At 35.6% G+C, this 12,919-nt stretch overlaps 1 protein-coding gene across 1 annotated transcript in view; it reads left to right on the top strand.

Annotated features, from left to right (window-relative positions):
• The window catches only part of CTNNA3 (catenin alpha 3), a 519,632-nt gene that overhangs the window by 293,004 nt on the left and 213,709 nt on the right, over positions 1-12,919 (top strand). The window contains exons 8-9 of the mRNA XM_032994547.2: positions 7,357-7,437; positions 12,575-12,727. Coding sequence (XP_032850438.1) covers positions 7,357-7,437; positions 12,575-12,727 — 234 coding nt within the window. The remainder of the gene's footprint in view (positions 1-7,356; positions 7,438-12,574; positions 12,728-12,919) is intronic.

The raw sequence follows: 12,919 nt of genomic DNA, 5'->3' as shown, positions 1-12,919 counted from the left end.
CGATGGAGGTTGAGGCAATTCATTTCTTATGAGGTACTTCACATCTCACAGCATTATATCCATAGGGAGCTGTCTGTGATGGCTTGAGGAGGAAAAAAATGACAATCTCATATTGAAGCTGTTGAGGAAAAAAAAAAATCTATAATGAGAAACAGTTCCGCATGGAAGATTCCTTATTTGCTCAGCTGCATATGATTTTCCATGCCCTTCTTGTTGGGGTTTTATTTGTTTTTTCTTGGTGTTGTTTGGTTTGTTGGTTGGTTGGTTGGTTGTTTTTTTGCCCCCTTTTTAAATATACTTACTTGGTTTTCACAGGAATAGGTTTTCTTGAGTCAGGTGTCTTTAAAAAAGTGTGCTAGGCCTGGTTTATTAGAGCAGGGAATCTGTGTTAGGAAGTAAATATAGTGATTTTCAGCTTTTAAGTACTCATGGGTTATTCATTCATTGTGTTTCCTATATTAACAAGGAAAGGTAATAAATATACTTGTAAATGAATTTCCTTTTGCAGGCTTTTAAATACAATAAAAATATGCTTTGAAATGCTGTATGAAAAGGGCTGGAAGCTTTTGCCTTTTCAAAGGAATTTTTGTTCTTTAAAATGTCAGAAGTGTCAAGTTCTGCCTTTTACTGTCTTGTCAGAGGGTTCCTTGAATAACTTCTAAAATGTTCATTTAAGAGAGTCCTCCGGCAGCCGTTAATAAGGTGGCATTGCTGTGAATCCTTAAAGATTTTCTGGAGAGGAGGGTGAAGCGCATGTGATAGTTAAGGCATCTAAATCTTCGGTAAGGTTTTTTTCACTCAAAAAGTTATTCCTGTCCACTTCCAGGATGGGGAACAAAGAGGTCTTTTAAAAAGTTTGTTTAAAAGCCTGAGACAAAGTTGAAAACTAGAGTTGTAAACAGCTGGCTTCCTTTTGTGTTCAGATCTGACACAAACTTGTCCATTGAGATCTCTAGCTTTGGAGAAGATCATAGTTTTGGATTGTTAAACTTGACATATGACCTTCAACAAAGGATCTTGTTTTTTATTTGGAATTTGTACTTTGAGGAGCAAGTTAAAAATTGGAAGTGTAAAACGTTGTTTCCATTGGTTCTGCATGTAAGGGGCAAATATTCCTAAGGCTTAGTGACATACAGATTGGTACAAGGAAGTGCAAAGAGGTTCTTAAGAGCATTTAAATTTCTTTGGTTTTGCATATTGGTTACAAAAGGTTTTGTTTCTACTGTACTGGGAGCTGTAGGATTGGGACTGAACATAATGGGTCTGAAGGGTTTATCAGTCTAAAATGAGCCAAGGTGGCAGTAAGAAAGCAAGCTTACTTGAGAGGTCTCTTCTTTATATTGCATTGAACTAGGAAGCCAGGTGTGTTTGGGTACAAAGAGCTGTTTGATGCGAAGACAGCTGAGGCTTGATTTTCATGTTCTGGTAGTAGTATATCTATGGTGCCCCACGAAAAACGGGGTGTCCAGGGGGCCTGATGCCAGGGAGGTTTGTGTTGCTGTGCCGTGCTGGCTCTGCAGCGAGCAGGGGTGGGGAGGAGGCTCGTGCCGGAGCCTGGTGGCGAGCGGATTGACTGGAGTGAGACCCATTGGCTGGAAGAAGGTTTGGATTCTGTTGTTCTCTTGTTCCCCAGGAAGAGGTGTCAGAGGGGGAGGTAGGCTGTCCATGTGGAAATCACTGTCCCGAGGCCTCGCTTTGGCAAGAACTCTGGAAAAGACAGAGGGTGTTGAAATGCTGCTGGTTTGGGCCTTCTGTGCTGCGTTACGTTGTTCTATCACCCGGGTGTTTCTGGGGCCCTGTTGCCATTGTTGTGGTGTGGCTGCCCCGCACTCGGCACTCCCCACAGATGTTCCGTAGCCAAGCCCTCATCTTGCGTTTCTTCACTCTTTGTGTGGCCTTCAAGGTGACAAATCCTTTGCCTTCTCCCAGCAAGGAATGTAAGCAGTGAAATTAGTTTCATTTACTTGTTGATGACTGGAGCACTGTGTTAACTAATTTTGGCAGAAACAAACCTAATGTAATCAAGTCGATGAACCTCTTGGCCCTTCTCTATTAGTTCATATTTTTTAATATAAATGAAGACTGCAGCAGGATTGAACTGGATCTTCACTTACAAATGCTTATGGTCTGGGTTTTTTTTTTTTTTTGAGACATGCTTGCAGTTGTCTTTACTTTGTTAAACTGCTCAACAGGTTTTGAAATAGCTGGGTATATGGAAAAAAAAATCTTATTTTTGCCTTTGTACAAGAAATTGATGCACAGAATTTTCACAAGCAATAGCAACATTGTTTCAACACACACATAAAATTGTGAACCTGCTTTTTATGCAACTTTCTTTTCATCACTGTTTATGATTTTGTCTAGAATTCAAAATGACTAATTCAAAAAAAGAAACATTTATAAGCACCATATACCAAAGAATGTTAAATGGTTAACGTTAAATACTAAATTGTAACAACAGACATAAAATGCCTGGTACTTCTATCGGCATTGTGACTTTGTATATCTTATATAGGTTGGGGGAGGCTTTGGGTTTTTTAATTAAGGGACAGTGTATAGGACACTATAATTATTGACTATAAGATTACTGACAGTCAACACATAGCCTGAAATGATCGGTCATTTGATTAGAGCTCTGACGTTTATTAACTTAACATAGTATTGATTGGTGTTTACCTTTTAGCTTGACATTTTTTTTAATATTTCCATAGAGAACTGATATCAATAAACATGCTAGTCTTTTTAAAAATAAAATTGCCCTTGGATACATTGAACTAAATCAGATGTTTATCACAGAGTCATGGTACAGCTGCTGTATGCCTATAAGTGTGGAAATCTGTTTTCAGGAGAGCCTTTGAGTGAGATACGGATTAAGGCTATAAAGTTGTTTTTAATCATGTATGTAATTTTAATAATTCCAGTGAAGTATCATTGCTTTGTTTTAGCTTCTCTTTTTTTTTTTTTTTTTTTTTTTTAAACCAATATATAAGCCCAGGAATGCAAGATGAACTTGCATCTGAATATCCTCAAATATCAGGAATGCCCTGAATCTCAAACCTGTTTTGTATGTTTACAAGTAACTATTTATAGTGGTGTTTAAGGGAAGAAAGTCAGGATGCCTATCAGGATAAATTACTTAGTGCTTTGTAGTTTCTGTAGTCAATGGCACACACAGATATATATATGATATAACTAGGCTTATATTGATGTAGTCTGTTTACAACCTTATACTGCCCAGTACCTGCATATATTTATTCCTTTACAGACAACGTGGCTGAGGAGGACAGTTCTTAAAAACTCAGAGAGGCTCAGGCTCCACATTTTGCATTCGCTACTCCAGCATCTCTTTTGGTGTATAGGGAACCCAGAGAGATCCTGACCACTTCTGCTTTTTGCAGTCTTGATTCTAATTCAGCTGCTGTATCTTGAGTCCCTGCATAATGACATGGGTAGAATCTCCTCACTGTTTTGTTGGCATACAAATACTTGAATAAATCCTTTAGGACTAAAGTAAGATAATTTTAAAGTTTATAGCTAGGACTCTAGCTGTTCTGGAATACAGAATTCAGAAGACATCTGATCTCACCATGGATGTGATAAATTAATATTGATCACTTTTAGTCCACAACATTGAAAAATTAGAGGCTACAGATATGTTTTTGAACATGTATGGATACTTTTGGAAAATAGCGACTTTATATTTGAAATCTTGATGTCTATTTCAGGTGGATACGTCCAAAATATTCAGGGTGCTTCCTGAAGGCTTATTAAAATTTACTGTTAAAACTTTGTGAGTTTTTTAATATAAAATGAGAGTATTTTAGGCGACTGTTCATAGGGCAAAACTTCTTCCTACCAAACTAGGTCTCTCTCACCACCCCCTACAGCGAGTAGAGTCTCAGGACCTGCAGAGGTGTTGTAAAAGTGATTACTTTCTCTGATGACTATAGGGGGACCTCAAGTAGTGCAGCCTTGAAAGATTAAAGTAAATCCTTATGAATACTTCGACACCATTACATAGTCAAATAAACTGACTCCATTTCACTTGGCCAGATCTTGTTTATTTTAGTCCTGCTAATGAGAGTACTTCAGTTTTGTGTTGCATCTCAATTCTTGATTATAGCTAAAGGAGGGGTGTTCTTTGATTCACAGAATGAATACTAATAGTATTTACTAATAGTATTTAATAGCTGTGGCTGATCGTATCTTTTTATATATTATTTTTTATATATATTTTTTTATACATTTAGCCCATATCTATTAGCCTCAATACTTGGTAAATTTAGATATCTCTCAAGTAGTTTTGCCCAAATCTTCTGTATAATCTACTGATCAGTTTTCCGATAGGAGACACAGTGCAACTATTAAGTGAACATTTGTAGCACTTCAGAAGTATAAACGAAGTGAAATTAAACCCCTTCTCAGAATAACTGTATTCCTTTATTTAAGCTATCTCTTTAACTCAGTGAAGTATGAAGGTTGTAGAATTACTGCTGTCCTTAATACTGTTAACTGTTGACGTGTACCCACCAAGGACTCCACTGGAGACATGTTCTTGAGTCCTTCAGGGTTGTGTAGCTAATGCAAACATATTAGTTTGCATCTGTATACCTTGGAATGCAGAAGGATCTGTAATGCCCCTGAAGGTCATGATCCCCTGCTGATATAAATGAACTCCATTAAAAACAGTGGAGACATGGTGATTTGTTTCAACTGAGATTCTGTCCTTAGATACGTACTGTTTTAAAGGAAAATCTGACAGAAAAGGTTTTCTGCACATGTGGGTTTTGAGTCATTCAACTAATGTTGTTTGCCAGTGTGTGAAATAGATAGGCCTGCATTATTGGCAATACTCAGCATTTATCTTCAGGATATATAGTGTTAATTAAAAATACTAGTTTTCACTTAGTGGATCATTAATAACAATGTGACTTAATGCTTGTAAAATGTTTCATCTGTTAGAAATGCAATGAAATAGGAGCTGGCTGTTGCTTATAATGTCTTCACGAGGGAGCTGTCTAGCCATTATTACATATATTGTACAGAATAAAACTGTAGCTGAGTGCAGGAAAATGGAGAGAAAAGAGTGAGAAAACTCCTAGAGTAGAGTTTGTAGTTAGGTGTCCCCCTGAAATTAACAGATTGTACACAACTTTTAAGTACTTAAATCTTTATAGGAAGGAGTTATGTGGGTTTTTTGAGTTTTAAATTTCCAGAAGGAAAAATGAGAGTCTGCAGTTACAAGGTTACCCACATTCTGGACCTGTCCACATTCTACAGTCTGCATTTTGCAATGTACTTAGTTCTTGGGGAAAACACAAGGTGAAAAATAACTTCCACTATAGTTAGGTTTGCTTTCTTGACATTGACTATTGACAATCATGTTAAGAATTTGCAAATAAAGTATTTTTTCCTTGCTCACTGTTCAGTATTTTTATGCCACTCCCTGAGTGAGATTATTTCTTATTAGCTGCCTCAAAGATCTAGGTTTGCTTAGAGCCAGCTGTGTTATTAGTTGCCACCTTCGAAGTTACAGCTTACTAGAGGAATTTAAAAAATCCCAATATTTTATGTTGATTCTGTCTTCTTAGAAAAATAGGCTCTAAATATAAAGCTTTTAAAGGATGTGTCAGGTTGGAACTGCATCTTTTTCATCTGCAAATGCAGAGGCAATAAACTGAATTGTATCCACAATGCTTTTACTGGTCCTGTTTACCTAGCAGTTTAGAAGGGATCAATTTTATTGTCAAGGCTGACAATAGCTTTCAAAACAGAGTAGAAGAGTCATTATATACTAAAGTTCCTATGCAAGCATCGGTATGAGAAATGGTTGCATTACTATGAAATAGAAAGTCAGTATCTACCTTTAGGGATTCCTTGAAAGTTTCAAGGTGAAGTTCAGACCTGTGTTTGATCATCTGTTCCCTGAGAAGACTGTAAGTAATTTCATGAATGGAAAGTAGTAGGAAAATTTCTAAGTCACCCTGAGTATATAAGCTCAGTTTTTTAAATTGTTCCTTTCAGCTGATAGAGAATGTACTAATAATTTCAGGGAATTTATGGCATTACATTCACTTTTAATGTAAAAATTCTTTCCTGATTATCTCTAGTCTTTGCTTTAATATTAAGCATATTGTTCTGTTCACAGATTAGTAATTTTTTTAGCAAGGAAATAACTCTGACTGAAGTATGATATATTGTGTATAAAAAGGTTATACACCTAGGGGTCTACCAATATATTTACTACTTTTGTTTTCACTAGCGTTCATTTCAGTATGATTTACAAAACGAGACGATCACGTTCATAATATAGACTTCCTAGTGTACTATAGCCAAAGGTCAAGTATTATGGTCAGTCTATGTTGCTATTTTTTTAACATGTATGAGAATCTGGTCCTTTCCCTGTAAATGTAATGTGTACTTACTTAACAATTTGTGTAAAGACACTTTTGCTGTTCGTGGTTTTTTTTTTCCTTTGGGCCAGGGCAGTCCAAGTTAAAGAGTAATGAATGATTGCTTTAGAGAAGAAAAGTTCATCAGACATTTTGGATTTTGATATAGTTTATGTACTAATATTAAAAAAAGATTATTCGAAACATTTAGTACACACAGAACTACTATGGCAATATTGTATAGAAAAGATGCTGGGAGTATAATAGAAGTGTTAACTACACCTTTCGAATGGCTCATAATATAAGTACTTTGCTTATAAATAAAAAGTTAAGATTGTTTGGAAAGTATACAACTGATTTGCTTAAGATTTTTCAGCTATCTCAAGAGCTTAATCTTCTATTGATACTGAGAATGAATATGCTGTTAAATGAAGAAATTGTCCCTTTTCATTGACAATGTTTGTGTTGCAACATCTTGGACATTTTTAATCTCACCCATTCTGTTTTACAGGAGTAAACTAATAAATGCTGAAGACTAAAGCACTACCAAACTGCATTGTGGGAATCCGAATTTATAAATTGCTTGTAGAGAGATAACATGATTTTTTCATAGGAGTATGGTGATAATGGATTGGCATCAATAATTATATTAATGTTGTTCCATAAGTAACCCTGGACTATAAAAAGAGTGTTACAGCAATTCAGAAAATAAAGAGTGTTTAATTTTGTTCCTGTATACTGCTAAAAAAGCATGTTTTGATTCAGTGGATTATGCTTAACATCAGAAATTGGCATTCTGTGAATATTGTGGCACAGGCTTCTGAAACATATTAAAATTAAAAAAAAAAAAATCCTTAAGCATGTATAATTTGCCAAATCCTCTGATGAACTGAGGACACAAAGAACATGCTTGCTAAGAGATCACAAATAACCGTTGTTGTGTTTTCTATCGTATTTATTACAGACTGACAAGAAAGAGAGAAGTAATGCCTTGAATGTTGCAATAGATAGTATGTGCAAGAAGACAAGAGACCTCCGGAGACAGGTAAGCAACCTGGGGAATTGAAAAGGTAGAAAAAGGAGACCTGAAGGATGCTTTTCTAAATTGCTATTTTCAGTTTTTGTAACACTGCATTTTGAAAATAAAGTTTCCTCCTATATTAAAAAAATACTGAAGATAGTTATACTATTCCACAGAATATGTACATACTAATTTTCAAACTCTGGAAAGAAAACCTACCAAGTGATACTGGCTGAATATATGCATGTACATAGGCAAAAAATGCATGTGTACATGTCTAAATATGTATTTGTTATAGAAATAGATCAGTAATGTACTTTGGACATCAAGATTCATTTTCTGTTAAATAAGCTTGAATTAGTATTGATTGTTGGAACCTTGAAAGGACCACTGGGCCACTATATCTAGTTCTTTACAATTGTGAGAACTGATACAACAGAAAAAGGTCCTTGGAATACGTGGTCTGCTGTCCAGCCACCCATTTTGCATCCCAGTAACCTAAAACTAATGTAAGATGTGGACTAAAATCCACAACTTCAGTGTACTGGAGAAGGTGAGCAGTAAACATCAGCTGTGATTACACCCTTTCTCTGCAAGGAACATATGTGAGAAAAAATGGCAAATTATGTTTAAAGTATATAACCTGCCAGTTTAGAAAAGAGAGCTAGAAAGCTGGTAGTTCTTTCAGCCAGGCTGCCTCAACCAATCGTATGAAAATTTATGTCTGCGCAGAACACGAGTACACACTGCTTTCATCTTATCTTTAGCTGTGGCTATTAATCCGCTCTCTGGTGGAAGACCATCCCTCCCAACTTTGTGTAGAGTATTACAAGCCAGACTATGCTTCAGGATGATGAATAAATTCCTTCCTGTCTCCCATAATCAGCCAGGGGAAGCCTTGAAAAATGAGATTAATACAATATAAATATAGTGTTTACAACTAACTAGCTATTGAATTTCTGCTCACATTTCATCAAAAATATGTTCAGACACTTGGCGACTTGCATCACAAGTTCAGTATGTCTAGGAACTCCCATTCTGTCCTACAGTCTCTTCCATGGGTTAATTAAACACCAGCTTGTAACAATTTACTGACTCCGTTACGGTGTTTAAAATCTGCTAACTCATTCCATTTGTGTGTTTCTATAAACCTTTGTAAAATGTTCAGGCTGAATGTAATCATGCCCAATTTATAGTCAGTCTCGAACCAGTAGTTTTCTCTAACCAGAGTAACCCTATGGCTTCTTGACATTTTCCACAGGAAGGTATTCATAAGAAATATTGCATCTACTTCCTCCAAATCTGTGTTCATATATGTGAATTGTGTAAGAATTGTTTTAGGAAGAGTGCTTACTGCATGTCTAATTCTTGATGTGGGAAACATGAAATTGTGAGTTCTGTGCCTGCAAATATTGCAGTAGAGTCTTACTTGCTTTCACTTATGAACATGCATTATTCTATCTCCCAGCACTTTTACTAAAAACGCGAAAATTATTATTTGGTCTACTCTTACAGCTTTTGTTATACAGTTTTTTTGAATGGTACTGTGTACCATAGCTGGCATTACATTAGGCACTCATTGTGGATTTGGGGCTATGTTGTGAACAATATACTCTGCTTTCAGTCAATTACTGGGATTGCCTCTGAAAAACTGGGGTTGAAGATGAAACCATACAAAATTGTATTTTTAAAAATCTCTTCAGTACAAATGCTGGCCCAGTCACCACCTGATCGTGGGTTATGCCATGAGCAAGCCCCTCTGGAACATATTTGTAGACCACAGTAAGTGAAGTGAAGGAAGGCTTGTGTCTGGCAAGACTTGAAGGCAAAAGTAGCTATCTGAAGAACAGTGTATGCTGGAAGCTGTAAAAATCTCTGGCTTTTCAGATGAAATGATTTGTATTCATCTCAAGAACTTGGCCAGTACTTGTGGGGATTTTAAACTCTTCTGTTTTGTTTTGATTTTTACGTGTATTGTGCAAGAGATGTGCATGTAATTTCTGTGTGTGCCGTTTTACCTAGATCACTGCTTCCCTGCCTAGTAGAGCTGTATGAATATTTAGGAAGGAACTGCCTATTCATTCCGATTTCTAATTCTGAGAAATTACCATATTCAGTTCTCTACCTCCCCATTGTTTCCCAGAGTACTGTGAATGGACTGAACAGATGTTTCTCCTATGGTTATTCAGCAGTTTTGGTTGCTTGTTTTTTTTTAATAAGTGTTATTCATTTTAATAAATTATATTCTTATATTTCTATGTTGGTGCTTCATCATGGATAGCTCTTTCTGAATACAAAGGAGTTTGCCTCCTTGGCACCCCTTGGAAACAGGAAAGAGAGATCCCTTAATAATTAATCTTTAGTTCTTCCAGGACTTCTGCCAGTGCAGTCTTGTGAGGCAATAGGCAAATAGAGACAAACGCAGTTTTCTGTACTTGTCGGGATACTGATGTTTAATAGTGTTGCAAACAGCTGCTGGGATTTTCTTCTCTACCCTCCACTGCTTGTTTTTGACAACCTTATGCGCCATGTTTTATAAACAACATGTTTCTATGTTATTTTTTAATGCACTTTGGTAACAAAACAAATCTCTACATGCCTCCACTTCTGTAAGTCTACTCAAAGGGTAAGAATAAGACCTTGCACCTTAAAAATAAAACAATTTGTCAGACATCATCCTCCCTCTGCTTTCCCTCTTCTGATGGTGTCTCACTTAAAAACATGAGAAAAATTTTAATTATCAGTACTGCCTGCTAATACTACTGGTGCTGTTCTTTGTCTGTTTATGTGTCTCCCTATATATGGCTACTTAGTTTTTTAGCATTCTGCTCTAGCGGTGGCCAGAGCCTGAGACAGATTTACTGAGACATGGAAAAAATTATTCTTATGATTAGGATGAAGAGAAATAGATACTGCTTCAGATATTTCTTTTTTCTTTTTCCTTTCTTTGTTCTATGTTGTATTTCTTCATTCTTTAATGCTACACAAGCCATCTTTTGAAAATGTCAGCTTCACATATTCCTTCACATAGCTGAAACAGGAATATAATTTCAATCTTGTTTGTATTCAGCAAAGACATAGCATTATCTTTTTTTTTGAAGAAGATGTGTTTCACTGTTTAATTGCAGGATAGAGAATTTCTTAATCAAAGTAATAATGATCATTTATATGTGAAAGGTTAATTAAACCAAGGCAACCAGTGAAAAGGTACAGCAAAGAATTGTATGTTGAGAGATAAAATTAGGCTGCTGGTTTGAAAATTGAATGCCTCAAGCTCACCACAAATGTGACAAAGGTCATTGCAGTCACTGGTCCTCAAATAATACATTAAGGTTGTGAAAGTCCTACAGTCTGGACTACGCAGAACCCAAAAATACTTCTCTTGGAGATAATGAATCATGGGCCATGGATATGGTTCCACAACATGTTCTTGCTTATTATGAATTTAAATCTTAATGTTTAAACTGTGATTCCTCAAGGTCACATTCACATACTTAATTTTAAGCAGGTGAGTATGTCTGTTTTCTTCAGTTGGACTTTTCCGACACAGAAATTTTAAAAGGTAACTTGGCAGGACTGGAGGTTCAATGTATTTTGTTCCTGGTAGTGAAGCTTTTATCATCTATTTTTATTTTTTAAAAAAATTCCAGCCTGAAAACTGGGAACATGACAGCAAAAACCCAATTCTGTATTGGAATCTCATAGCCATTGTCTTTATAAACTACTTTTGAGAACATGCAATGTGTCCAGATAGCATATCCTAATGCGATAAGCTACAGGAAGTTAGAAGGCAAAAGAACATTCAAAACATAAACTTACCTGTATTTTTTTTGAAAGATTTGTCTGTCCCATGTGCCTGGCAAGTCAATGAAAGCTGGCTGTAGTTGGTGAGGCTGTTCAAAAGCTAGTGGTTGAATTCATATTCAGATCTTGTCTTGATAATCAACAGATTTCCCTACTATTATTTCTGCTGTACATGTTCACTGCCCTACCTGCAAGGACAGCATCATCAAAAAAATTGTGGTTTTTTGCATTTTCCTAGCTGTAGGAGTCTTTACTTCTCCTGAATTTTCACATAGATACATTGGAGCAAAATGATAAGTGGAAACATGTCCTTCGGCAACAAGCCTGTCAGCATGTGAGAACTTAAAAGCCTTTTGTGCTTTTGTGTTCTTTTGTGTTCCAATCAATATCTTTTATATATATTGTAAACATTTTTTTTTTTCTTGCAGTAGGAAATTCAATGAACTTGATAAATTAGTTGCATTGCATGTATTGTTACAATTGGTATATTTCTTGTAGCATTCTATGATTAAAATGAGCAATTGCCACGTGTAGGTTTATAACATGGAAAATAACCTCTTAAGTGAAGTAATGTCCCAATGGTCAGTTATAAGCTTATATGAAACCTAATTTAAGAAAGGTAATTTATAGCGGAATGTTACACATCTTTAATAATTGAAGTAAGAAGCTCAAGAACAATTAATTTAAATAGAGAAAATTGAACTTCAGACTCATTTATAGTTCTTGCTCTATTATTCTATTATCAGGTGGCATAATCAGTAATCGTGTTGATATAATTACCATGAAGGCTACCATTTTGCTAACCAAACCATATTGTTAAGTTTTCCAACAAGGTAGAAAATATTTGGGCAATTCTACATTTATGAAAACATGATGTAGACTATTTTGTGAGTACAAACATAATTAAGTTAGCATTTTCATTGTGAAATGAAATGGCATTCTCCCTTAGTGTCTGAACTTCAAGACAGACAATGAGGTGTGGTCTAACAGAAATTATTCCACACATGAAAAATTGAAATAGTCTGTTCTGTACATCAGAGAATATGAATATTTGTTTGGCTCCCTTGATTTCAACAGAACTAGTACAAGTTTAAATATTTTATATGTCTCTATTAACACACATACAAACATGCATATTTAAGTAGTGGTATATTAAAATTGTCCCTAAAATTAAGTAGAGTTTTCTGTGTAATAGATAAATTGCAGCTGTGATAGGTTTAAGTCACATAATCCCACAGATAATGCAGAAATATGACGTGTACATGTTTATGTTATAAAATACTAATGGACAGTAGTTACAGTAGACTTTAATTAATAGTGCAAATAGCAGATATTAATGTAATGCTTTCTTTTGCAGCTCCGTAAAGCCATTATAGATCACATCTCAGACTCCTTCTTAGATACCACTGTTCCACTTCTAGTTCTCATTGAAGCTGCTAAAAATGGAAGAGATAAAGAAATAAAGGAATATGCTGCTATATTTCGAGAACATACCAGAAGACTTGTGGAGGTATGTTTGATGGAGTTGCACTTTTCTTGAATATATGGTATAAGTGACTTGCCACTGCACATTTCCTTTGCTGGCAGATATCGTAAAACAGTTAAGCCTGGCATTTCAGGAAAGAATACATAAATGGCCTAGGATAATAGTGAACATACTCCATTTTCTATATAATGGTATGCAGTAAGATAGTGGGTTTTG

Source organism: Tyto alba, unplaced genomic scaffold, assembly GCF_018691265.1.
Source record: "Tyto alba isolate M040663 unplaced genomic scaffold, T.alba_DEE_v4.0 Super-Scaffold_1, whole genome shotgun sequence".
Lineage (NCBI taxonomy): Eukaryota > Metazoa > Chordata > Aves > Strigiformes > Tytonidae > Tyto > Tyto alba.
This window is presented reverse-complemented; position numbering and strand designations above follow the sequence as displayed.